Source organism: Nicotiana tomentosiformis, chromosome 9, assembly GCF_000390325.3.
Source record: "Nicotiana tomentosiformis chromosome 9, ASM39032v3, whole genome shotgun sequence".
NCBI lineage: Eukaryota > Viridiplantae > Streptophyta > Magnoliopsida > Solanales > Solanaceae > Nicotiana > Nicotiana tomentosiformis.
In genome coordinates this window covers 38,630,475-38,657,328 of record NC_090820.1, presented here as the reverse complement: position 1 = coordinate 38,657,328, position 26,854 = coordinate 38,630,475, and the positions used below count along the sequence as shown (strand labels likewise).

At 36.4% G+C, this 26,854-nt stretch overlaps 1 protein-coding gene across 1 annotated transcript; it reads right to left on the bottom strand.

The window, feature by feature from the left end:
- Positions 1 to 18,034: 18,034 nt before the first annotated feature.
- On the bottom strand, positions 18,035 to 21,640 carry LOC138898624 (uncharacterized). Its single transcript, XM_070184703.1, has 5 exons — positions 21,509 to 21,640; positions 20,390 to 20,684; positions 20,024 to 20,203; positions 19,388 to 19,513; positions 18,035 to 18,519 (listed from the first exon to the last, which is right to left on the bottom strand). Exons 1-5 carry the CDS (start codon positions 21,638 to 21,640, stop codon positions 18,035 to 18,037), a joined length of 1,218 nt encoding a protein of 405 aa, XP_070040804.1.
- Between the last annotated feature and the right edge of the window lie 5,214 nt (positions 21,641 to 26,854).

The window sequence follows — 26,854 nt, the reverse complement described above, 5'->3', positions numbered from 1 at the left end:
AGACTTACCTAGTCGTAGAGACTAGGTGCCATCACGACATCCTACGGTGGGAAACTGTGGTCGTGACACCTTTCTTAGCCAAGTGATCAGTTTCATAAAAAATCACATGTTCACTTTCTTCAACAGACAAGGTTCTTTTGTTATAAACTTTATAAGCCTTAGTATGTCAAGAATAACCAAGGAAGACACTCTCATCACTTTTTGCATCAAACTTTCCTAGAGCATCTTTTTCATTATTATGAATTGAACACTTACTATTAAATGCTTTTAGATGGGTCATATTATGTTTACAGCCTTTAAGTAATTCATAGGGAGTTTTCTCAAGCAAAGGTCTAATCATGAACCTATTAACTATGTAGCAAGTAGTGTTTATAACGTCAACTTAGAAGGTTTTAGGTAGATGATTAATAATTAATGTATGTTCTTGTCATATCCTCTAAAATTTAATATTTCTTTAATACAATACCATTTTATTGGGGAGTTCTAAGTGCAGAGAAATTATGATCATTGCCATAACTCACCTAATATTCAAGAAATCTAGCATTTTCAAATTGAGTGCCATGATCAGATCTAATACTAGCTAGTTGACTATCATTTTTCTTTGCAGTTGCTTAACAAATGAAATAATAGACCACATGATTTATCTTTAAATACATGAAACAAGGTCCATATAAACCTAGAATGGTCATCAACACACGTACCTATTTCAACCTCTACTTTAAACCCTCATGAAATCATATAAATCTATGTGCAGTAGTTCAAAAGAATGTAATGTACTTATCACTTTTTTTAATTTAAAGGAGGACTTGACATGTTTACCTTTTCCACAAGCATCACAAACTTTCTCTTCCTTGAATCTGAATTTGGGCAGACCGACAATCAGGTCCTTTAAGATCAATTTATTCAGTAGTGAAAAACTTATATGTTCTAGCATTTTGTACCACACCAATAAATTATTATCAAGTGCAATAAAATATGTTAGTTCATTTTTAGGAGAAAATATAATATTTGATTTATAAATATTATTGTACCTTTTTTGTTCGAAGAACTAAGTTTTTATAATGTAGATTAGTCACAGTACACACCAAAGTAAACAGAATCTAGTTTCCTTTATCACACATTTGAGATACCTTGAACAAATTATGTTTCAAACCTTTAAAATAATATATATTTTTAACCGCATGGGAGTGGTACTTAGAAATCTTACCTATACTAGTGATATCTCCTTACTTACCATTATGAATTAACAGTCTCTCCTTGATAGGTTGTCAATGAGAGAAATTGTTTCTCTTTTACCATCATGTGTTGATAGCAAGTACTTACAATGTACTATATATTATTACTTCCCCTAACCATAGCATGCAAAATAATTTAGGAGTTAGTTTTAGTAACCCAAACTAACTTGGGTCCCTTTCTTTTAGTAAAAGGATGAATCAATTTTATTAGCCCATCCTGAAAGTCTTATATTTTTCAATGAAGAACCAAGTTTAGCAATTTTTCTTTTCTCAAAATATTCAATATTTTTCTGAATTACTTTGAACTTTGCAGTTCATGAATCTTTGAAGTGTCCATTATTGTCATGGTTTGTGTACAAGCAATTTTAAAGAATAGAGACATAATTACTTTTGGGGTTATACGGACTCTTGACCTTTTTATGCCATAGTCCTTTTCTATTTCTATGGTGGTGTTCATGCAAGGTAGTTAGCATCTCTGAGGACTTGTTCTATTTCAGAATTCTTTCCGGTTCTTACTTAGTCTTTTTTAGATTCTCTTGCAACACCCTATTTTTCTCATATTCAATAGAGAGATCACTTTTGACCTTTTTCATTTTGTTCTCCAGATTTTCCTGAATCTCAGCAGCGTGACTCTTTTCCATAATAGGCGCATTAAGAAGCATTTTATTCTCAACTTCTAAAATTGGCTTTTTATTACCTAGAGTGAGAACCTAGTCTTTTAGAATTTTTTTTTATGGTGCTTTCCAAGTTTTTCTTACTTATATCTATATCTTTGTTATCAAATTTAAGTGAGGCATATTTATTTATAAGTTGTTCTTTTTTAGCACAGAGACTATGATGTGCTTCAATTAATACATGAGATAACAAAAGAAAGTTTTTTAGAGTAAGTATGAATCCTTTTTTAAATGTCATAAAAAAAATTATCACGACCCCAAATTCTCACCTTAGGATATCGTGATGGCATCTAGTCTCTAAGACTAAGTAAGCCTAACATACATCAAGATTCAGCAAAAATAATAATTTAGATATTAACTTAACTGGTAATCTATCATAATAAAACCAAATAGAACATCTGTCAATAACTCCCAAAACCTGGTGGAACTAAGTCATAAGCTCTACAGAGAGTTCACTAATAATCTCTAAATACAATACTATTTTGAACAGGAAATAAATAGTAATACAACTAAAAGCAGAAGGTGAATTCGAGGCCTGTGAGCTCGAGCAGGTGTACCTTGAAATCTCAGAAAATAACTGGTCAATCACCGACGTCCGACACGAACGGATGTACCTGAATATGCATAAAAAATGTACAGAAGCGTAGCACGAGTACACCACAATGGTACCCAGTAAGTATTAAATCTAATCTCGGTAGAGTAATTACGAGGCCAGGTCAAGATACCTACTAGGACAAGAAAAACTGAACAGAATATAATATAGACGAATAACAAAAACCAGAAAATGAATGATAACAAACAGTACAATAATGTAGTCTAACAACTAAATTTAAGGCAATAAAGGCAACAAGGAGTGAACACGTGATAAGAACAACAAGTAATCAAGTACGGATAAATACAAGTAAGACAAGTAAGGTTGTTCTCGGGGCCTGTCTTTTGCTCCCAGAGATGCTGGTTCGAGTTCGACAAGGAAATAACCAAAATTGTTCAACCAACAAGCCTTTTTATCAAAGAATGTACAACAAGAATCATAACCGAGGCACCACACCTCATATCCATATTTCACCACACCTCATATCCATATTTTCACAATTTACAATCACAATCTTCCGTATACCGTCGTGTGAGCCTTGCATTTGTATTTTATAATTTTTTTCCCAAATAGCTACACGCACTTTAGCCTCCCTTATCTCACCGCATAGTTTCAAGTAATTTCTTTACTAGCAACACGCGCATAAATCCCACTTTATCTCATCGCATAGACATCAACCTCTATCCTTATACCACCGCATGTGCATCAATATCACAATACAATAACAACTCGCACCACACGTGCCCATATGCCACAACTTGCCAAAATCAACAATATCAATATTACCATAATATATACAAGAGTCTCAACAACAACAAATAAATGAGAAGCAATTCGACAAGGAAAGATATATCAATAGTCACAACTTCAACCTCAATGTGCTAGTAGCCTTCACAACAACAACTTTAATAACCCACAATTTAGGTAATTCCCATGAAATGGCAACTTGCAAATTCAAGTGCAAAACATAAGTTTAACAATGAATATATAGCATTAAATAACAACTAAGCCTAATGCATGAAAACAAATCAACAATGGAAGAATGACATGTAACAACAACTAAAATAAGATGCATGTGAGAGTAACTTTGACAATAGAAGCTAGAACATGTAATTACAACTTTAATTAAAGCATGCAAGAATAAAATTGACAACAAAAGATATAACAATGAATAATAAATTTAATTAAGTGCTTATAAGAATCTTAAGTGTCTAATCCGGTCAAATAACACATATAAGCCTATATACACACTCGTCACCTCATGTACACGTCTTTCACATAATTCAATTAGTACAATCAACCCAAATCATAAGGGGTAGTTTCCTCCACACAAAGTTAGACAAGATACTTACCTCGAATAGGCCAAATCAACCCTAAAAATAGCTTTTCCCTTAAAACTCGTCTCCATCCGGCACAAATCTAACGAAAAATGACTTAATATCATCAAACAATGCAAAAAAATCAATTACGATAGATAAAGCTATGATCTTTACAAAATTCTTCAAAAGTCAACAACGTCAACCCCAGGCTTGCCTGGTTGAAACCCGAGTCTAAGGATAGATATTTACTACCTATAGCCCCACGAGTCTATATATGTGTTTTGTTTTTAAATTTGAGTCCAATTCGACTCTCAAATTCCAAATGTTTATTTTCCAAAACATAGACAAAAATTCCCAAAATATTTCTTTGATTCTCATATATTTTATGTTAAATCTCATATATAATCATGAAATATAGTTAAAAATTGATAATAAAAAAAACTACTTATCCAATGATTGTAGGTGAAAATCTCCTCTCTAAATCGCCTCATACCGAGCCTAGGGTTCTAAAATGAGAGAAAATGAGATGAAATCCCGACTTTCTAGCTCTTTGTTCAGTTGTACATTTCACAATTGCAAAGAAAGCCTCGCAATTACGGCTCCTGGCAGCCTAAGGGGAGCATCGCAAATGCAACAATGACTTCGCATTTGCAAAGCATGTCCTAATCGCAAAAGCAACTATAATGTCGCAAATGCGAGACTACCCAGCTCATGTACTATTTCACAATTGCGATCCATGCATCGTAAATGCGACACCTGAGACCCATTACTAAGATCAAAATTTCAATGCTGATGTTTCCAATTGTGACACCTGAGGCATCAGTACACCAGCAGACCTGTTCCAGCTCAAAACTAATCTAAAACACATCTGAAACTCACCCGAGCCCTCGGGACTCCAAACTAAACATCCACACAAGTCTAAAAATATCATATGAGCTTGTTCGCGCAATCAAAATACCAAAATAATATCTAGAATCATGAATCGGACATCAAAATGCATGAATTTTAAAAGAAAACTTAGAAACCTCTAGAATTGTAACCAAACGTCCGAATCCTTTCAAACCAACTTTAAATGACACTAAATTTTGCAGACAAGTTCTAAATAGCAAAACGGACCTATTCCAAGTCCCAAACCAGATTCCGAACCTAATAGCCAAAGAGTCAACCTACGGTCAAACGTGGAAAAACTTCTAAACCTCAAATTGCCCACTTTCGGCGAAACAAGTCAAATCAACGTAGGGACCTCTGAATTTGATTCCAGGTATACGCCCAAATCCAAAATAACAATACAAACTTATAGGAGCCATCAAAATACCGTTCCAGGGAAATTTTTACAAAATTCAAACTTTGATCAACATGTTCAACTTAGGCTTCCAAACCAAGAATCAAAGGGTCCAAATCAATCAAAAACTTTTTCGAAACAAAACTAACCAACCCTGCAAGTTATAAAATTATAAATACACATGTGTGAAGTATAGAAAGGGGAAACAGGACTCATTACATAAAATAATCGATCGAGTCGTTACAAAAATATATCTCTGTTTAGTCATCCTCTACATCTAGATCATAGTTGGCCATCCATGCAAGAATATCTTCATTGCTTGAGTCAAATTCATCATTTCCCATCAGGGACTGATATTCCTCACCACTATCATTATCAGAATATTCCCTATAGGTCTTTTCATAGCAGCTAGAGCACTTTCACGATCTTACCATCTCTCTTCTTTATAAACTTATTTCTAGGAATTTGGTTCTTTTTCTGCTCTTTTACTTTATCAATAGTATTTTTCTTCCGCTCAATCTTCCACATCGAGCAATTTTGGTGAAGTGATTGCTAGTGCCACACTTGTAGCACTCATTAGTGTAGCTCTTTTCTAGAATCTTATCTTTAGAGCTGCTACCCTTCTTGGAATTCACCTTTTCTGATTATCTTTTGGAACCTATGTATAGTAGTTCCATATCATCATCATTGGTTTCTAGCTTTGTAGTGACCTTGAGAATCAGGTTCTTACCCTTGCGAAGCTACTAACTAGTGATCTTGATACTTCTTCAGTTCATAGGTCTTCAAGTTTCTAATAAGATTGTCAATATTCATTGTCTCAAGGTTCCTTTCTTCAATGATAATGTTAACTTTTCTTAACTAGGAGGCTGGCAGTATGCTTAGAATCTTCTTTACAATTTTATTTGCAAGGATAATTTCTCCAAGAGAAATTAACTAGTTAGTAATCATAGTAAACCTAGTATGTATCTCTTTGATAGGTTTTCTCTCCTTCATCTTGAAAAGTTCATATTACTTTGTGAGCATGTCAATTTTAGACTGTTTGACCTTGTTCTTACCTTCATGAGCATTTTGTAAAGTATCCTAGAATTAGTACAAGCAGAAATTCGATTGTACTAGTCGTCTATTGCCACAGATTGAGATCTTATTGGCTTTGGCATTCTTCTGGACAACCATGCCATCTTCATTATTATATTTCTACCTAGTTTTTGGACCAGTAACTATTCCTTTGTCATCTTTCGCCATGGGAACCTTGGGACCTTTCCGAATAATGTCATAGAGTTCTAAATCTTTTACTTCTAAAAAATCACGTATTTATTCTTTTTACAATCCGTAGTATTTTATGTTGAACAATGGTGTCCTTGTATTTGATTGTTCTTCTTGAGTGTCTAGAGGTACAACTATCTCGGACCTTTTCAAGGTTAAGCCTTACTTTGAAAGAACTTGCTTTGAGACTAATTGTTATTTTAGGATGCACCAAGACACAAGAGGGGAGGGTGAGTTTTGTCATTCTCGTGTGTTAAAGAACCTAGTTCTTTTGATATAAGAATTCTAGACACAAACTAAAAGTGAAGTGTGACAACTAAATAACACAATAAGACGTAAAAAAATTTCTTGCTCAAGGAGTAAAAATCACGGCCTACACTCGTAGAATTTTTCTCAAAACTTCACTAACATTAAAGAGTGATTTTAGGTTATAACACAATAACCAAAGGGACTATAAACTCTAGTCATCAACCCTACAATCAACTCAATTTTAGCTAAACTTTAGGTTAAACTTGATAACCAATCCTTTTCTAATTTTACTCTAAGACCTAAAATATTTTGGTCACAATCTTAAGTAAAACAAATCCTAAAAGGATTCTATTTTATTTCCTTAAAAGCCCCTTCATGCATTTTTCTTTCCATGCAAGTATTTTCATAATTTATGAATCTCTGTTGACCTTGAATTCCACGAATCATTACCACACGCTTCCAGCCCATGAAATTAATCTTTAAGGAATCCGGCTTTCAACAGAAATTATTTTCCAACTCAAACTAACTTGAGCTAGGAAACAGCTTCTAGCTTCTGATCAACAGACTTCAAGACCTGATTCAATCACAAATGTTTGTTAGTCATTAAAATCAATATCAATTCAGCTCAGCAATTTTAACTTTGTAGTGTTTGTCCTATCATTTCTAAATCTCAAAAGGTTATTTTCAGATGGTGAATTGTTCTCGTCTTATTTCACATGAAATGTTTCAACTTATTAGAAAAATGTAACAATGCTTTAGGAAGGAAGAATATCTCTTTTTTCATTAAGGAAAGCCTATCATGAAGCTACTATTCCACCTTTCACCTACATAAATTCACTTACCTTTTCGGCCATCATCCTTTACTTTAACTAATCAGAAAAGAATTAATAATAGTTTTAAATTTAAAGTTAAACTCATCAGAAACATCTCGATAGTCATTACCTTGCTCTAAATCATCCTCGATGAGACCTTTCTCAAATCATAATCAATCTGCAAGCACATCCTAGTCCAAGAACTAATATAACGCATGACCATGCAATCGGATCGTCGATAGCAGGATCCCCCGCTTGGATCTAAGCCATAAAACACATCGTCTGTAGCCCATAGCACCCTTCCTCCATAGTTGCCCCAGTCTCGCACTGTTAATCAGCTGAATACTTCATAAACCCATGTGACTCTAAAACACTCCAAAGACTCAACCAAGTACATACTCACCATGGTGACCGTCAAGCCAACTTCCTCAAGCCCTCCGAAGTGGTGGTATATGCATTCCACTGAATAGAAGCCTCATACGAATCATACAACCGCAAATCTTCCCACCTAAGATAGCCCATCGGCTAGACTCAAATCAACACCCATCCTGAATCCGCCCATCGGCTAGACTCAAATCAACACCCATCCTGAATCCGTACTACTCACCTAAATACAAGAATCTGTTGCATCCCACAAATGAACAACTGGAAGGATTACCACTACACCCCCTTCCAAGACTAGACGAAATATCGCAACTGTCATTAAGAACACATATCCATTCATTATCCATCCATAGCATCACAAACCATCGGCGTATAGCTGGTACCGAGTGCGCAACATCACATACGAGTGAATAGGAGGAAATCAAAGATATAGGTGCCAAGCTGAGACAAAGCCGCATGATGAGGAAAGAAAGAAGGGAAGTTTCCTAGATGCCTTGTAGCCTCTAGAAGATAGGTATGGACATCATCATACCGATCCGCAAGAATCTACTAGACACTTGCTCATGACTCGTAGAACCTATGAACTTAGTGCTCTGATACCAACTTGTCACGATCCAAAATCCACTAATCGTGATGGCACCTAACTCAACCCGTTAGGTAAGCCAAACAATAATTACACAATTCTAAGGAAGATAAATAAGAACACATTAAGTGAAATAACTGAACTCAAGGATTTGTAGTACAAGACATGAGCTTTTAAGACTTATATTTACAAAGCTATTATGAAAATGATACAACATCTATTTCAAGTATACATAAATAGAACTTAAGTCCTAGGCTACCATGAACAAGAGGTAGCTTGAATCTGGAATGCTAGAACGTCTTCAATGCCAGATTTCATCTTCCACAGCTACGCAGCTCCAAGATCTACACGCAAGGTGCAAAAGTGTACTATGAGTAAAATCGATCCCATATATTCAGTAAGTATCTTGACTGACCTCGGTGAATCAGTGACGAGGTTTAAGTTAAAAGATACTTACTCAATATTTTACTTGTGCATATGATAAGGAAAAAGAGAAATGCGAGAAAGAGATACAAATAATCACGTAGTAAATGAAACGATAGAAAAGAATGATAATAGAAAACAATAGAAAAGAATAACCATAATATCTCTTCTCTTTTGTGGCGCGCAACCCGATCCACAAAAAAAATATATATATATATATATATATATATATATATATATATATATATATATATATATATATATATATATATATATATATATATATATATATATATATATATATAACATGTCTTCTTCGTTGAGGCGCGTAACCCAATCCACAAATTAATATATACAAATACCGTAGTGGCATGCAACCCGATCCCAAATAGTAATACAAATATATATTGCGGCGTGCAACCCGATCCTACACAATAATATCAATGACCGTTATGGCGCGCAACCTGATCCCACATAATAATAACAATATCTGTTGCAGCGTGCAACCCGATCCTATAAAATAATAACAATATTATTGCGGCATGCAACCCGATCCCACACAATAACATCTTCTCCATTGTGGCATGCAACCTGATCCCGTATATCAATAAAGATTCCGATGAAACTATTCAACAACAACAAACACGAGAAATTTACAACGTAACACCAAGGAAATTAACACGCGGAATTCAACTAGGAATACGAACTCAAACAAAGTAAGGTGAGCAACATAGCACCCCACATCTAATCTCCCATATTTTAAAACCAAAGGTTCTATAAAGCATAAACACACAACTAATCAAAAAATCACCCGATCCAGCTAAGCAAGGAAGTGTAGACAATGAAGCCAAGTAAAGATGTTTGTCAAGTAAGAACAAGGATCAGATGAAGACATTCAATATATACTAAACCATGTACCAAGTAAAATCATGTGGCGTATGGTAAGTAAAAGAATATGGTAAGTGAGGACATGTAATAATTGAAGCATGTACGGAATGAAGTCATATAGCAGATTAATAGAAACCAAAGTAAAGAGCATGTAAGTACTTAACGAAAGTGTAATTGTAACATAAATCCAGCTTTCATTATTTTCGCACAGTAATAACCAATAAACCAATCTCATTTCAAACCGCACGAAAATACTCATTGGCCAATATCATACCAACCGCACGAAAATACCTATTGTGCCAAATGTATCCCTAAGGCCAGATCATCATCTCTTATTACGAATAAAGAAGCTCAAGTAACATGATAATAACAGGTATAGATATAAGATCATGATAACCCGATCAAGTTAAGTATCCAACGAATCTCAAAACAGCACATTAAATCCTTTTAAGATGTCATATATTCTAGCATGATTTCTAACACAGTTGATTGAGTTTATTAATCATCGTGTTAAATGATGCATAGGTTAAAGGATCATCAAGTTCAATAAAGGCACGAAGAAGCATATAATTCCCCCTCCCGGGCATGGAAACCCTGGCACATGCACATATGTTTGTTACCTCGTATATACCTCATCCCCCGCATATAGAAAACAATAACACTTAGTAGGAAAGATTCCTTCAACGAAGCTAGGCAAGACAGTTACCTCAACAAGCCTAATCAATATACTAGAAGCACCATCCTGCACAAATCGACCCCCGAATGGCTCGAAACTAGCCAAAAGCAACTCAGAATTATCAAATTATTCCATAGAAAGCAAAACCAAGCGATAAAGGTCGAATCTTTAATCAAATACTCAAAGTCAACCAAAAAGTCAACCCGGGCCCGCACCTTGGAACCTGACAAAATTCACAAATTCCGATAACCCATTCAATTACGAGTCCAACCATACTAATTTCACTCAAATCCGACTCTGATGTTCAAATCTCAAATATTCACTTTAGAAATGTTTTGACAAAATCCCTCCAATTTCTCTTTATGATTCATCACCCAAATGCCAAAATCGAAGATAAAATCATGTAAAATAATCAAAACCGAGTTGAAAATACTTATCTCAATCCATGTGGTGAAATTTCTCACCAAAATCGCCCAAATCCGAGCTCCCTACCTCAAAATGTGATACAATAAGCTCAAGGTCCGAATTAGAGTACTTTATAACAATGCCCAGCTATGCATATCGCGATCGCGACATCACCCTCGCGATCGCGTAGAAGAAGAATGACATTGTGCAAAATACACATCGCCTTCGCGACATAGCCCACGCGAATGCAACCATCACAAGAATAGAACAACGCGAACGCGCCCAGCTCCAAGCGAGCGCGAAGACAAATTCGCACAGCACCCACACTGCCTCGTGATCACGAACACACTCCTGCGATCGCGATAGTCAAACCCCTCAATTTCCGAGAATGCGATCTTCTAGTTGTGAACACGTAGAGTAAAAGTAACCAGCTCCAACTGTGTACATCGTAATCGCAGAGAAGGTAAAACAGCACCAGTAATTAGAACAAACCAGCAATAAAACATGAAGGAAAAATGGTCTGATTCCACCCTGAAACTCACTCGAGCTCCTCGGGACCCCGTCCGAACATACTAATAAGTTCAAAAATATGACACAGACCTAATCAAGGCCTCAAATCACACATAATAGCATTAAAATCATGAATCGTACCTCAAATCAAGCTTAATGAACTAATAAACTTTCAATTCAAAACTCGTGTCGAACCATATCAAATCAACTCGGATTGACCTCAAATTTTGCACACAAGTTTAAAATGACATAACAAACCTATTCCAATCTGTGGAACAACAATTCGAACCTGATAACACCAAAGTCAACTTCTAATGAAACTTATCAAATTGCCTACTTTCGTCAAATAATGTCGAAACCTTCTAGAAAAATCCAAATGCAAATCCGGGCATACGCCCAAGTCCAAAATCACTAGCTAGATCTAACGGAACCATAAAACTCTGATCTAAGGTCAAATATAAAAAGTCAAACTTGGTCAACTCTTCCAACTTAAAGCTTCTAAAATGAGAATCGTTCTTCCAAATCAATCCCAAACCACTCAAAAACAAAAATGATGATACACGCAAGTCATGATATACCATATGAAGCTACTCGTGATCTCAAACCACTGAACTGAATGCAAAATACTAAAAATGACCGGTTAGGTTGTTACATATACACTGGCCACCCCGTATATACATCACCCCAATACCCTAAATACATAGCAATCAAGTCAAATCCTAGGGGTTTCTCTCTAAACAAGGTTAGCCAAGAGACTTACCTCCACTAGATAGCTAGAAATTATCAAAACTGCCAAATCATCAAATATCCAACTCCAAACCGCTCGAATCTAGACAAATAACACCCAACAACGTCAAATAAAGTCATATAAAACCATTCCAAATAATAAAGTTCGAATCTTTAATCAAATTCCTAAATGCCAATAAAAGTTAACTTGGGCCCACACAGTCAAAATCTGAGTCAAGTGGTAGATCCTGATTACCCATAATCCTACGAATCCAAATATATGATTAGATTTTAAAACCAAATCCAAATTGAACCTTAAATCTCCAAATTCGTCCTCTTAAGTTGTTGGAAAAAATCCCTTTTTTTCTCCAAAATCTCATGATTAAAGTGCATAAATTCATGGGAATTCAAGATAAATAGTTAAATCTAAGTGAGAATTACTAACCAAAAAGTGGTGATGAAAATTTCATGAAGAAACCGCCTCTTACCGAGCTCCAAATCTCAACATAGTGAAAAAAAGCCAAACCCGCGATTATAACATTTTGCCAATGATTTCCACTTCTGTGGATAACTTGGTCGCTCATGCGACATTGCTTTTGTGGCATTTCCCACGCAGATGCAAGCTCCACTTAAACAATCCACCTTCGCTTCTACAGTAAACTAACCTCTTCTGCGGAGCTGCGTCTGTGCTCAACCATCGCAGGTGCCCAAGCACTTCTACGCAGCTACGCCCGCGTATACGGGCTCCCAAGCGCAGACCAATCTCTGCTTCTGTGACTACGTAGATGCGCTACCTGGGCCGATTATGTGACCTTGCGCCTGCGCGAACTTCTCTGCTTCTGTGACTATGCAGATGCGCTACCTAGTCTGCTTCTGTGACTTCGCACCTGCGCAAAAACCTTCGCAGGTGCGACGCACTAGAACCAGTTCTGCCAACAAGCAACAAAATAGTTCGAACCAAACCAACAAGTCTGAATACCTAGTCCAAACTTATCCAAGGGCTCAAAACACCACGAATAACATCAAAACTAAAAATCAACGATCAAAATCTTTGTCTTCAGTTCAACAACTTTCAACTTCCATCCAAGTGTTTGATTTAAGCCTAACCAATCTAGACTCCAACCAAACTTCACACACAAGTTTCAAACCCACTATATGAACTTATTCGAAGTTCAGAAATAATAATCTGAATCTGATATCCTCAAAGTCAACTCCGGGCCAATCCTATGAACTCTTCAAATCTTCAAATTGATAACTTTCGAGAAATAGTGCCAAATCGTCCTAGGAGCCACTAAATTCAAATTCGAACATACGCCTGTTTAATCCAAAAATAGATTTCACGGTTAAAATCAATATCAAGAAGAAATCGGGTTATTGATAAACAAAATTTACTTCACTTTCTCAATAATTGGAAGAATAAGACAAATAATGGAAACAATTGACAAGGAAAGAAAATTCGAAGTAGATTGATAATCTCTCCTAGAATTGTGGTTGGAACCTTATGAATAAAATAAAGAATAATTGCATGTATTCAATAAAAAACAGATACCATTACAATATAGGAGAACATAATTATAATGGTTCCCTTAATAAATTCGGGCTTGTTAATGACATTAATTGCCTTGATTACCTGTTATCATATATAAATATAACGGAAGCACTTATGATTGATGACTTTCCATAACCAAGATTAATGTCGATTTTTCTTCCTATTTAGAACATATTCGTGCATCATCTCTATTTAATGGTCTTTATCCATTCCGCTCCTATTTCTTCTTTTCCAGCTGTCAGAGTCGGTTCCTTTCCCAGAGAAACCCCGGGGGTGTTTCTCCCATGACTTCTTGAATTCTTTAATGCATCTAATTGGAAGTGCCACATGTCACTTTGTTGATAGTCCACATGTCATGCTCTGTCACTTTGATGGTAGTCCCCGTATGATGCCTTTTTTCCACCAATACAGATAGTCCCTGCACTTTCTGAATATTCAGAAAGTGGTAAGTATTTATGGAGGGAATTCCTTGCCACCGTTTCTCGAGTATCATAATGCCTTTTTCAGAATTGATGCAACATACGTTGCGTTCAATTAATGCTCAAGACACGAGTCTCCCCATGATTGGTTCTGTGATTTTCAGCACCTTTTTAGAGTTTTTCTGCAGCTGCATCAGTCACAAAGTGACGGTTTCATGATGACAGTTCATAATGATCAACCCTGATGACGGTCGCTTTTCCTTATAAATACTTCTTCATACTTGATTTTCAAAATCTCTTCCTTCTTCTTTACATTCATCTCCTTAACTTTTCCTTGTATTTCTTCATCTCTTACCTGTATCTTCCTTTGTTAAGGATGTCTTCTTCAACACCAGACCCTCGTAAAGTGGTGATTATTGAGGAACTCTCTCCCTCTACTGCACCTACTAGGAGTAGGAGAGGTTGCAATCTCCGTAGTCTAGGTTCATTATCTACTCATAGTTCTACTCCCCAAAGTAGTACTACCAAACCCTCTTCTTCTAGGTCTAAAGCTCTCTTAACCCCTAGATCTTCTTCTAAGGGGAGGGATCAAAATGAACCCATGCGTGAGCCTACAATTTCTGAGATTGTCCCTCTAGAGTTTTCTTTCGTATCAAACCGCGAAGCTATGAAAAAACAGGTTTCTTCTATAGCATCTCTTAACCCTACTGAGCATTACCCAAGTCTGATCACTCCATGACTTTTTTCTTTAGTTCGACGTGAATGCCATTGAAAATCAGATTTTCCAGTTTTGATTCCTGGTGCCAATCAAAGAATCACTTCTTACCATGCTGGCTTTTCTTTTGTTTACACTTATCCTTTCACGTTAGGGTTTATACCTCCCATTGACCAAGTGATTATTGAGTTCTATCTCTATTTCAATGTTTGCCTCTGCCAAATCAGTCCCATCATGTGGAGGGCAGTTGTTTGCCTTTGCTACTTGCCAGATTTGGTTTCCACCCCTTTTACCTTCCGTCACTTGCTCCACCTTTATTCTCCAAAACTATTTCGTAAAGGTGTCTTTTCTCTCATGGCTAGAAGTAAAAGGGTTTTAGTCAGCCCCGAAGATGATCATGACCGTGGTTGGTATGCCCGATTTGTTGCTGCCTCGACTCGTGGATTAGTGGATGATGAAAACATGCCTTTTCCTGAAAAATGAAACTTTGCACGTAAGTGTTTATCTCCTTTTCTTTTTCTTTCCTTGATGTCTTGATTTTCTTTACATGAACGTATATTCATTTTTTCAGCAACCATGGAAGTTTTCGAAGAAATTCCTAATTTCCGTGCTTGAGTAGAAAAAATGTTGACTGTTGCTCCCAAGGATAAAAGATCTTGGAAATTTCTTTCACATAAATTCGGATGGAAAGTGAAGACTCATGATACCTTTTTATTCCCATGGTTTCCTTCCTCTTTGCTTTTTCCTTTCTTTGTATATAATTGTTTTCCACTTTTTCTTATTAGGGTATGTCATTCGTGGCATCAGTTTCGCATTTGTTCCCTCTGGGAGGCTTTCTGTAAGATCTGCATAAGAGCATATTTTGAGCGTATCTTCCTCCACGAGGAAAACTACTGAAGCCTGTGGGTCTGAAGATGAAGAGGATACCAAAAAGGTTCGTTGGTGAGGAAACCGTGTGTCAGAAGGCGCGTGGTTTCAGATGATGAAACCCATATCTCTCAAGATCCCCCTTCAAGTTAATTCCTTTTAGTATCGTCGATGAGCCAGAGAATGTCCCTTTGGATATCGCTGATGAAGATGTTGGTAACTTTGACAACCCTCCCTCAAGTCATGTTGAAAGGTTATTTGCCCAAGGCGTTGAGGGTGAAGGAGAATTTGGTTTTATTTCTGAAGAGCCTCCACTTGCCTCTCTTCCATTGTCGTGAATTACACCTACTTCTAATCCCCGTGTTTCTTTGCCTAATTTACCCCAATGGTTGCCCTCATTGCTGCCCCTCGCGAAGAAGCCGAGCCTTCTAGCGGCAGGCGGAGTATGAAAAAAGTCTTGATTGAAGTCCCTGATAGTGGGAATTTGTTGAAAAACTCTGATCAAGCTGTTGTGTGGCTAAAACCATTGCCAGGACCCATGGAAAGAAAGAAGCTAGAGGGTCACAGTTCTTTGACCTTCATGAATGACATCATTCACTCCTCCCTTGAGGTGTATCTTTACTTACTTATTTTCCTTTCAATATTTTCTCATTCATAACTCCTCTTCTTTTGTCTTTTTGTAAATCAATTTGATAGGTACGGAGCTTATGAGGAATTTCTTGGACAGATCAGCAGGTGGTTGAGTTGCGCACCAAGGTTGATAATTGGAAAGAATAGTTTGAAGGCCTTCAACTGGAGAAAGATGTTCTTGCTGAGGAGAAAGGATCTTTGGAACAACAACTGAGGATGATCTCTGCCGAACTAGTGTTTTTAAAAGCTTATTCCAATCAAGTTGAGAAAAACAAGGACAGATTGGAATCCTCCTTCACTAAACAACATTCCAAGGTAACTAAAGAGATAAGGAGTTTGAAAGAGCTCCTTAATCAAAAAGAGGTGTACGTGGGTGATCTGGTATAGATGCTTACACAGGCTCAAGAAAACCTTCGCACCTCTACAGACAAGGCTCAGTTCCTTGAGAGTTCTCTTACTCCTTTGAAGGAAGCTTATGAAGCCTCAGAAATAGAAAAAGAAAAGTTGAAAACTGTGATCAAGCGGTGGGAGAAGGATTACGAAGCCCTTGAAGACAAGTCAACACTTGATGTTAGCTGGTCTTTATTGAACACTCGCTTCGAGACTTTAACTGAAGCTAGCCATAAGGGTTTTGACCTAAATGCTGAAATTGCAAAGGCAAAAGGCCAAATAGACGATTGAGCAGACTCAGCAGCGTCAAACCTTCTCAACACCCAAGGACGAAAGTTCCAAGGGTGATGGTGATGGACTTACTCCTGGTGAAGCCGATGTTCAACCCCCTTATTCTCAAGTTAATCCTTCTTCTCCTGTGGATGATGCTCCCCAGTTCTTCCCATGTTGTCTTTTTTGTTGAAATTGTTTGTTTTTTGTTTTTGTTGGAATTCTCATGTGTTTTGGATAATTTGTGGAAGATTTTCTGCCCCTATTTTTGGGGTGATGATATAAATATTTTTTTTGCTGCATATTATGCTTTCTGCTCTTTGATATTTTGAGCTTATACTTGCATATCAAATGCTTTAGTAAATCGTGACTTTAATATACACGGGTTTTTATAAAATAGGGCCATTTTATATTAACAAAACTGATAAAGATGACGTCTCATCTTCATATTGGTGCAAAGATATGAAATATGAAGTAGATATGAAATACGAAGTAATTTGAGGAAGTTTTATTTTTTGAACTTTCAAATAAGTAAGTTTGTACAACATTTTCATAAATGCTTTCATTGTAGAAGGTTTACAAATTCTGGTATATCCTTCTGTGACTAAATTTATGGCCTTAATGTAGAAGCTCGTAGTAATATCATGCATCCTTTTTGCGAGTTTGAATGCCTTTGAAAAAAATTTCTTTAAGGGTTTCTTCAAGGTTTTGAATCATGCTGAACATGCTATTGGTATACATCTTCTTTCCTTGTGTATCCATCTATATGCATATTCTGCCTAGTGTTAGAGCATTGAATCATAAAATCTTAAACACTGGATCAACTACTTACTTTTGGTCCTTTTTTTGAAAAGGGAAATACATACGGGACTCGGAGATAATCTTTTAGATGATGACTGCATAACCCTTTTTCCAACAGAAATGTTGTAATCTAGACCGAAAATAATTTAGTATTCCGCGTGTCTTTCGGGCCTAACATCATCATCTGCTAGGGGCCAGATTTTTGCCTATCATCTAAAATGGTTAGTAAAATTCAAATGAACAAAATAAAATCAAACTTGCATGATACATGATCTTGGGTATTAACCTCTTTTAGAAGTAATACTTCTTCAAATGGACTACATTCTAATGTGATGGTAACACCTTTCCATCCATGGTTTCCAACTAGTATGCTCATTTTCCAACAATGTCTCTAACCGTATATGGGCTTTCCCAATTTGGACTCAACTTTCCTACGTTTGCCATTTTTGTTGACCAGAATACCTTTTTGAAGACGAAGTCCCAAATCTTGAAGTACCTCAAGTTGGCCTTCCTATTAGAGTATTGTTCAATCATCTGCTTTTGAGCAACCATCCGAATTAATGCTGCTTCCCTCCTTTCTTCTGTCAAATCCAAATTTACTCGTAATTCTTCCTCATTTATTGCTTCAGTAGTATGTGTATACCTCGTGCTTGGTTCACCTATCTGTAATGGAATTAAAGCTTCTGTTCCGCACACAAGTGAAAATGGGGTCTCGTCCGTACTAGTTTTTGATGTTGTTCCGTAAGCCCATAGCACACCTGGTAGTACTTCTAGCCATTTGTCTTTTGATTCTTCCAATCGCTTTTTAAAGTTGCTGATGATAACCTTATTTGTCGACTCAGCTTGCCCGTTAGCCACTAGGTGGTAATGTGCAGAAGTGATTCGTTTAATCTACCAGCTTTGAAAAAAATAGGTGCCTTTTGCACCTATGAATGTGAGCCATTGTCACAGATGATCTCCTTTGTGACTCCAAATCAACATATAATGTTTCTCCAAATGAAATCCATAACTTCCTTTTCTCGCACCTGTTTAAAGGAGGCACCTACTTCTACCCATTTTGAAAAATAATCCGTTAGAATTAGCAAGAATCATACCTTTCCCTTAGCTTGAGGCAAAGTCCCTATGATGTCCATCCCTCATTTCATGAAGGGCCATGGTGATATGACTGAATGTAATAGTTCCGACGGTCGATGCATATTATTGGCATGTCGTTGGCATTTATCGCACCCTGCGACGAAGTTTTCTACTTCTTCTATTTTTGGACAATAATAGCATGCCCTTATTAATGTCTTTACCAACAATCTTCCCCCGTCATGATTTTCATAATGCCCCTCGTGTACTTCTCTCATTACATATTCCGTTTGGGATGGTCCAAGGCATCGTGCTAAAGGTCTACTAAATATTTTGCAATATAAATTTCCGCGAATTAAGCAATATTGAGCAGCTTTCAACCGTAACAATTGGGTTTTCTTTTTATCCTCGGGCAAAATACTATACTGCAAAAAGTTCACAATTCGTTTCTCCAATCCGAAGGTAAATTATTGAAATTTACCTCACTCTTGGTTTGGTCTAGTGCTAAATGAAACAAATGTACCACAACAACATTTTTGCATTTGTTGCATCAGTGACAGACGCGAGATTTGCCAACACATTTGCTTCTGCATTTTCGTCCCTGGGTATTTGCACAGCCTTCCATGTCTGAAGTTGTCTAAGTAATTATCATACATTTTTGAGGTATTGCCGCATTCGTGTCTCTTGCCACGTAAGTCCCCTGCATTTGATTGACTACCAGCTGCGAGTCACTTTTGATCACAATTTGTTCAATACCAAGCTCTTGTGCGAGTTCCAAGCCTGCAATCACAGCTTCATACTTTGCCTCATTGTTAGTAATTGGGTAACATTTAGTTGCATGTCTTATGACTTCTCCCGGAGGTGGAATTAAAACAATCCTTAAACTTACTCTTTTAACATTTGAAGAACTGTCAGTAAATAAGGACCAAGTCCCCGGATTAGCTTCGGTAAATATTTGTAGCTCTTATTCTGCTTCAGGAACAAGGTTCGGACCAAAATATGCTACAAAATCTACTAACACCTGAGATTTTATAGCGGCTCTAGGCTGATATATAATATCATATTCACTGAGTTCTATTGCCCATTTAGCTAACCTACCTGATAGTTCTTGTTTATACAATATATTCCTTAGTGGGAAAGCAGTTATAACATAAATAGGATGACACTGAAAGTAAGGTCGTAACTTTCTTGATGCCATATTTAAAACTAAATCATGTTTTTCTAGGTGAGGATACGGTGTCTCAGCATCTAGTAAAGACTTACTAACATAATAAATTAGAGATTGTTTACCTTTATCTTCACGTACCAATATTGCGCTTACCGCTACTTCTGATACAGCGAGGTAAATGAGAAACCTCTCTCTGTCTTTTGGTTTTGCTAATAGAGGTCGATTTGATAGATACATCTTTAAGTCCTTTAGAGCTTGTTGACACTCGTCAGTCCACTCAAACTGATTTTGTTTTTTCAATACTGAGAAGAATTTAAAGCATTTTTTCGATTACTTTGATATAAACCTTCCCAGAGCTGCTATTCTGCATGTTAATCTTTGCACTTCTTTCTTGCTCATGAGTATATCTGGTATTTTCTCAATAGCTTTGATATGTCCAGGACTTACTTCAATACCCCTATTAGAAACAAGAAAACCTAAAAACTTACCTGAAGCCACGCCAAAAGCGTACTTTTCCTGATTTAACTTCATGTTGTACTTGTGGAGAATCTCAAAGATCTCAGACAAATGCTGAAAATGATCCCCCGTCTGTGTTGACTTGTCCAACATATCGTCTATGTATAGTTCCAGAGTTTTTCCCAAATGCTCTTGAAATATTTTGGTCACCAATCTCTGATATGTGGCTCCAGTATTTTTCAAACCAAATGGCATGACTTTATAGCAATAAGTCCCCTTGTCTGTGATAAACAAAGTTTTCTCCTCATCCACAGGGTCTATTTTTATCTGGTTATAACCAGAATATGTATCTAAAATACTTAAAAGCTCATGACCTACGGTAGAATCAATTAGTTGATCTATGTGTGGCAAAGGAAATGAATCTTTAGGACAAAATTTATTTAAATCACTATAATCAACACAGACTCGCCATTTCCCATTCTTTTTTTGGAACCACAACAGTATTAGCTAACTAGTCAGAGTACTTTACCTCTCGTATTGAACCGATTTACAAAAGTTTTTGTACCTCATCCTTGATTACTTAATTTTTGAAAGCCTCTTGCTTCCTTTTCTTCTGCTTGACAGGTGGGTGTAATGGATCCTCATTTAGCTTATGAGTCATCACCTCTGGTGGTATACATGTCATATCTGAATGCGACCAAGCAAAGCAATCTACATTAGCACGTAAAAATTTATTTAACTTACCTTTCATTTCTGGGCTCAAATTTTCTCCAATGTAAACTTTTCTATCTAGCCAGTGGACATATAATATTACAGCCTCGAGCTCCTTTGTGGTTGTTTTAATGTTCTCATTTTCCTCTGGCTCTTGAATCGTCATCAGTCTGCCCTTGTGTGTTTTTAGTTAAGGTATTAACAAAAGTGTCCTCAACTGAATTCTTTAATTGCTATTTCATATATGTGTCGTTGGCTGTTGTGTTTGAAATCACCACTGAATTAATACTTAGTAAAGCTTGTTGATCTCCGCGGATTTGTCGGATTCTCCACTATGAAGGGAATTTGATAACTTGATGCAATGTGAACGGGACAACATCCATATCATGAATCCATGGTCTTCCCAAGATTATATTATAGGTCAAATCCGCATATATTACCTGAAACTTTGTATCTTTGATGACTCCTTCTGCAAATGTGGCCAGTACAACTTCTCCTTTCGTAACAACGCTTGAATTATCAAATCCATACATAGATTGTGCCTTTGGTATGACCTTATCACTAGCTTGCATTTCATTTACTACCCTCAGTAAAATGATATTTATTGAGCTACCTGGGTCAATCAAAACTCGTTTTATATTAGTATCATGTATAAGTAAAGATATTACCAGTGCATCATTGTGTGGAATCATCTTCATCGTCCACATCTTTATCGTCAAATGTTATATTGTCACCATCCAAGATTTGGCGAACTCGCTTTCCGTGAGTGACAATAACTTTTGATGTCTTTTTCGCGTCTTTGTATGTTACTCCATTGACCTCATCTCCTCCGGTTATGACGTTGACTGTTCTCTTTGATGATGGAGGCTTTGGGGGTTCTTGTCTGTTTTTCATCTATGATTGTCTCCTTTTCTCACTGAACATATCAGTAAGATAACCTTGCTTTAGTAAATGTTCAATTGTCCCTTTCAAAAGCCTGCAATCTGATGTTCTATGGCCATGGTCATTGGGGAACTCGCACCAGAAATCTGGGTTCCTTTTGTTTGGATCTGATCTTATCTCTTTCGGCCATCGCACCTTTTCTCCCATCCCTCTTAGAACAACCACCAATTCAGAGGTGCTAATATTAAAGCTATAATCTCCTATTGTTGCTTGAGTACTGGAATTATTGCTTCGGGCATCTCGCTCCTTTTTTAACCTAGATGAAGAACTCGCTTCTTTTTGCCTTGATCTTGAATCAAATCGTGCATTCTCTTATTTAGATCGAGAATCTCGCCCTGCAGGTCCCATGTAAGGTTCGTACTTGTGTTTACCGGACCTTCTCTCTGATTTCGAGCGTCTCGAACATGTTCTTTCGTCAACCCTTGACTGAGCAACCGTATCTTCTTCTATCCGCAGTTTCATATTGTATCGATTGTATACATCGTTCCAAGTTGTTGAAGGAAATTCTCGCAAACTTTCTTTTAACCTCCTCATGGATTCCGAACTTTTCTCGTTCAAGTTGCTCGCGAACGCCAAGCCGCCCAGTTATCAGGTACTCGCGACAGCATCATCCTCTCTCGTTGGAATCTATCTACGAATTCTCTGAGCAATTCTATACTCCCTTGTTTAACTTTGAAGATATCTTCCATCCTTTTTTCAACTATTTGAGCCCCCGAATATGCCTTTATAAATGAATCTGCAAGCTCATCAAAAGAATCAATGGAATTTTCAGGTAAGAGAGAATACCATGTTAACGCTCATTTTGTGAGAGTTTTGCCAAATTTTTTTAGCCAAAACCGATTCAATCTCCTGCTTGGTTAAATCATTGTCTTTCACGAAGGTAGTGAAGGTGGTTACGTGATCTCGGGGTCAGACGTCCCGTCATATTTGGGAATACCAAGCATTTTAAACTTTTTGGGAATTGGCAAAGGTATTGCACTTGGCTTCCAGGGTTGTTGTGAATACTTGTCAATATCCATACCTTTGATCATGGGAGGTACGCCAAGTATTTGCTCTATACGCTCATTTTGCTCCTTCAGCTATTTCTGCAAAGTTAGCACTAAACTTTATAAATTAGAATTATTTAGTGTACCTGATCCTCCATCGCAAGATTCATTGGGCATTTCTCCACTTCTAGAGTTATCAAGTCCCGAACACGGATTCTCCAAAGTTGTTGTATTATTTGGTGGTGGAGTTTGTGCTGCGTTGGGTAATCCTCTAACAAAAGCCTGCAGTGCATTGTTCACATGTTCTGCAATCAACTACTTCAGAGTATCCTGATCAACGGTTTGGTCAACTCCATGTTGACCATCAATGCGCGAAGCAGACCTTTCAGGTGAACTTTCACGGGATTGTTGAGGAGTTCCCGTGAGTGTGTGATGTGGTGGAGTTCCACCTTGTTGATTCAGCTAGTTGTTCTCGTTAGCGGTTGACATATTTGGTCGTTAAAAATAAAGTTTGGAAAGTGAACAGATTATCAGATTTTCGGTAACGGAACCAATATGTTTAACCCAAAAATAGATTTCTCGGTCAAAGTCAATATCAAAAAGAAATTGGGTTACTTATAACCAAAATTTACTTCACTTTCTCAATAATTTGAAGAACAAGACAAATAATGGAAACCACTAACAAGGGAAAAAAATTCGAAGTAGATTGATAATCTCTCCTAGAATTGCAGTTAGAACCTTATGAATAAATTAAATAATAATTGCATATATTCAATAAAAAATAGATATCATTACAAATAAGGACTAGGCCCTTATATAGGAGTAAACAATTATAATGGTTCCCTTAATTAATTCGGGCTTGTTAATGACATTAATTACCTTGATTACCCGTTACCATATATAATTGTAATGGAAGCACTTATGATTGATGATTTTCCGTAACTGCGATTAATGTTGATTTCCCTTCCTTATTTATAACAAATTCGTGCATCTTCCCTCTTTAATGGTCTTTATCTATTCCGCTCATATTTCTTCTTCTCCAGCTATCAGAGTCGGTTCCTTTCCCAGAGAAACTCTGGGGGTATTTCTCTCGTGCCTTCTTGAATTCTTTAATGCGTCTAATTAGAAGTGCCACCTGTCACTATGTTGATAGTCCACGTGTCATGCTATGTCACTTTGATAGTAGTCCACGTGCGATGCCTTTTTCCCACCAATACAATGTCTAAGTCCAAAATTACCATACAACCCTATTAAAATCACCAAACTACCAATCTGAGGTCGTCTACTCAAAAGTCAAACCTTGGTCATCTCTTATAACTTAAGCTTCCAAAATGGGACTAAGTATCTCAGATCACTCTCAAACTTTTCTGAATCCAAACCAATCACCCAGCAAGTCACAAATAACAAACGAATATATAGAAAGCATCAAATAGGAGAATGAGGCTCGAATACACAAAACGATCGGCCGAGTCGTTATATTTTGGCTCATCACTTCTATACTTGCATTATACATATTCTTACCGAATAAACGTATTGGAATTTGTATTTACCTTTGCCAACTTTAGACATTTAGTTTTGAAGTTAGGCTTGTCCATTTCCCAACTTTAAACCTATGGGCGGGAAGTTTTCAAACTTAAGCCTGAAGGTACAAACTATTCAAACTTCAAACCAAGTGTAACTTCAAACCTGAAGGACTGAATTTTAAAATTCATACTCGCAATTTTCAACTTCTGTCTTGTAGGTCTAAATCTAACTCATCTGTACAATCGGATTAAAGCCCATCAGGCAATTCACATGATATCTTCGCTCCTACGAAGAGTCCACTGTTAGTGTGGTTAATTGTGAAATAGTTATGGATTTAGTGGAGTGTGGATATGTAAATATATGTTAAACTAGATAAATTGCAAGGAAAAATTCAAAGAATGAACAAAAAAACTTTTTCTTCAAAATTTCTATAGTTTTTTAGTTTATAGGCTACTTTTTTCTTCTTTTTCTTCTCATGGTGTGTTAATTAAGGTATTATCGGCATGAAGGGAAATGATCAACTCCTAATTACTGAGAGGCAGCAGGAAAATTGAAGAAAATGATAAACTTGATCTGTTGTTACGAATATCCTTAGTTCTACACAGAGAGTGATTTGAAGAAGAAAATGTGCGGAGGAAAATATTATTTTATGAAAAATATTTTCGTTTTGGCAATAGTTCAATGGTCCATTTTCAGTGTTGATTAGGTGTAAAAGCATTGTAAAATAGGGTAAGTGAATAATGTTATTATTTTGGGTATTAAAATTTTGTGATAATATCTAGGTATTGATTGACGGGTTAGAATGACTAAGGACCTGTTTGGCCATAGATTTTGTCAAAATAAACTTGGGTTTTATTTGACAAACACATGTTTGGCCATAGATTTTGCCTATATTTTGGCAAAATCTCAAATCTCAAAACCAGCTCAATAGCTGGTTTTGAGCCAAATCCCTAATAATACACATGTTTTTTCAAAATAAATTTGGGAAATATGTTTTAAAAACGTATGTCCAAACACATTTTCATCTTCAAGCCAAATTTCACCCAAAACAGATTTTTCAAAACAAATTTGGGAATCTATGGCCAAACGCTAGCTAAAAGTTAGAATTATTGCGAGGAAAGCAACTTTTGCCCATAAAGTTGACCATAAATGACGGAAGTAATTTTTTCCATCTTGATGGAAATTAAGAGACTATATTTTATCATACCAGACTTATTATTGTTGTAAATTTGCATATTATAGAATATTTATAAGCAGTGGCGGAATTAGAATTTTCATTAAGGGAAATCAAAATATAAACAAGTAAGCATGAGAATGATTTAAGCAGAGTCAGCATATAGTATATATATACATCAAAAATAAAAATTTAACTTATTTATACAATGTAATTTTTCGACGACAGGATCACTGCTTAGGATTATTAGTACAGAAATTAGAAGTTAGATCTCTATTGTTCTAAGTTTATGTTTTGGATTCTTTAAACTTGAATGAAGATAATCTAGTGATCAGTGGCGCGGCTGCGAGTAACAACATTTATGTCTACTTAATTAACTCATCAAAACATTGGCATTTTCAATAGTATATTTTACTATTGTTATCTTAGTTAAGTGCATCATTATATTTTCCACTTGCAAGCCAACCATACAATCCCAAACATTTATTGAGCAACTACTAGTATAATCACAGCAACAACCAACTATAATCCTACTAGTAGAGTTTGGGGAGGGTAGTGTGTACGCAGACCTTACCTCTAGAGAGGCTGTTTCCGATAGACTCTCGACTCCCTCCCTCCAAGAATTCCTCACCTTGTTCCTGGGGTGACTCGAACTCACAACCTCTTTGTTGGAAGTGGATAGTGCTTATCGCTAGAGCAACCAACTCTGGTACTTTATTGAGTAACTAGTGGTTGTTATTTTCTTCAGCGCAAACTCTATCAACTTATGATAAACCTTGTTATTTGCATGTACCTTAATGATTAGTTATATTAGTGCATTAAAGAAAGTAAAGTAATTATGATAAGGCAAAATAAGGGGGAACCATTTCTACCCACCAAAAAAAGAAGTAAAATTGAAATGACAAGAAGCACTGTTAGAATTTTTTGAATGAATAAACAACATTAAGGTGGAGCCAAACTGACAAATGACCCTTCAATAAACTAAAAGAAGATAGCAGTATTAAGGGCTCCGAAGCAATTAGAATATATTATCTTGAGGTGGGGTTCAAAAGCTATCTAATACTTCAATATTATTAACTTTCTTTGATTCTAATATTCAAATGATTCTAATATTCAAAGCTTTAATTGTTTTTCAACACTTGCATTGACTTGCTCATGAT

Coding starts and splice junctions, on each gene's coding strand:
- LOC138898624 (XM_070184703.1), bottom strand. CDS start 21,640: ATGCAAGCTAGTGATAAGGTCATACCAAAGGCACAATCTATGTATGGA. Junction 20,685..21,508: donor TCAAAGATACAAAGTTTCAG/GTAATATATGCG, acceptor GGTTATAACCAG/ATAAAAATAGACCCTGTGGA. Junction 18,520..19,387: donor TGCGGCAATACCTCAAAAAT/GTATGATAATTA, acceptor ATTACCACCTAG/TGGCTAACGGGCAAGCTGAG.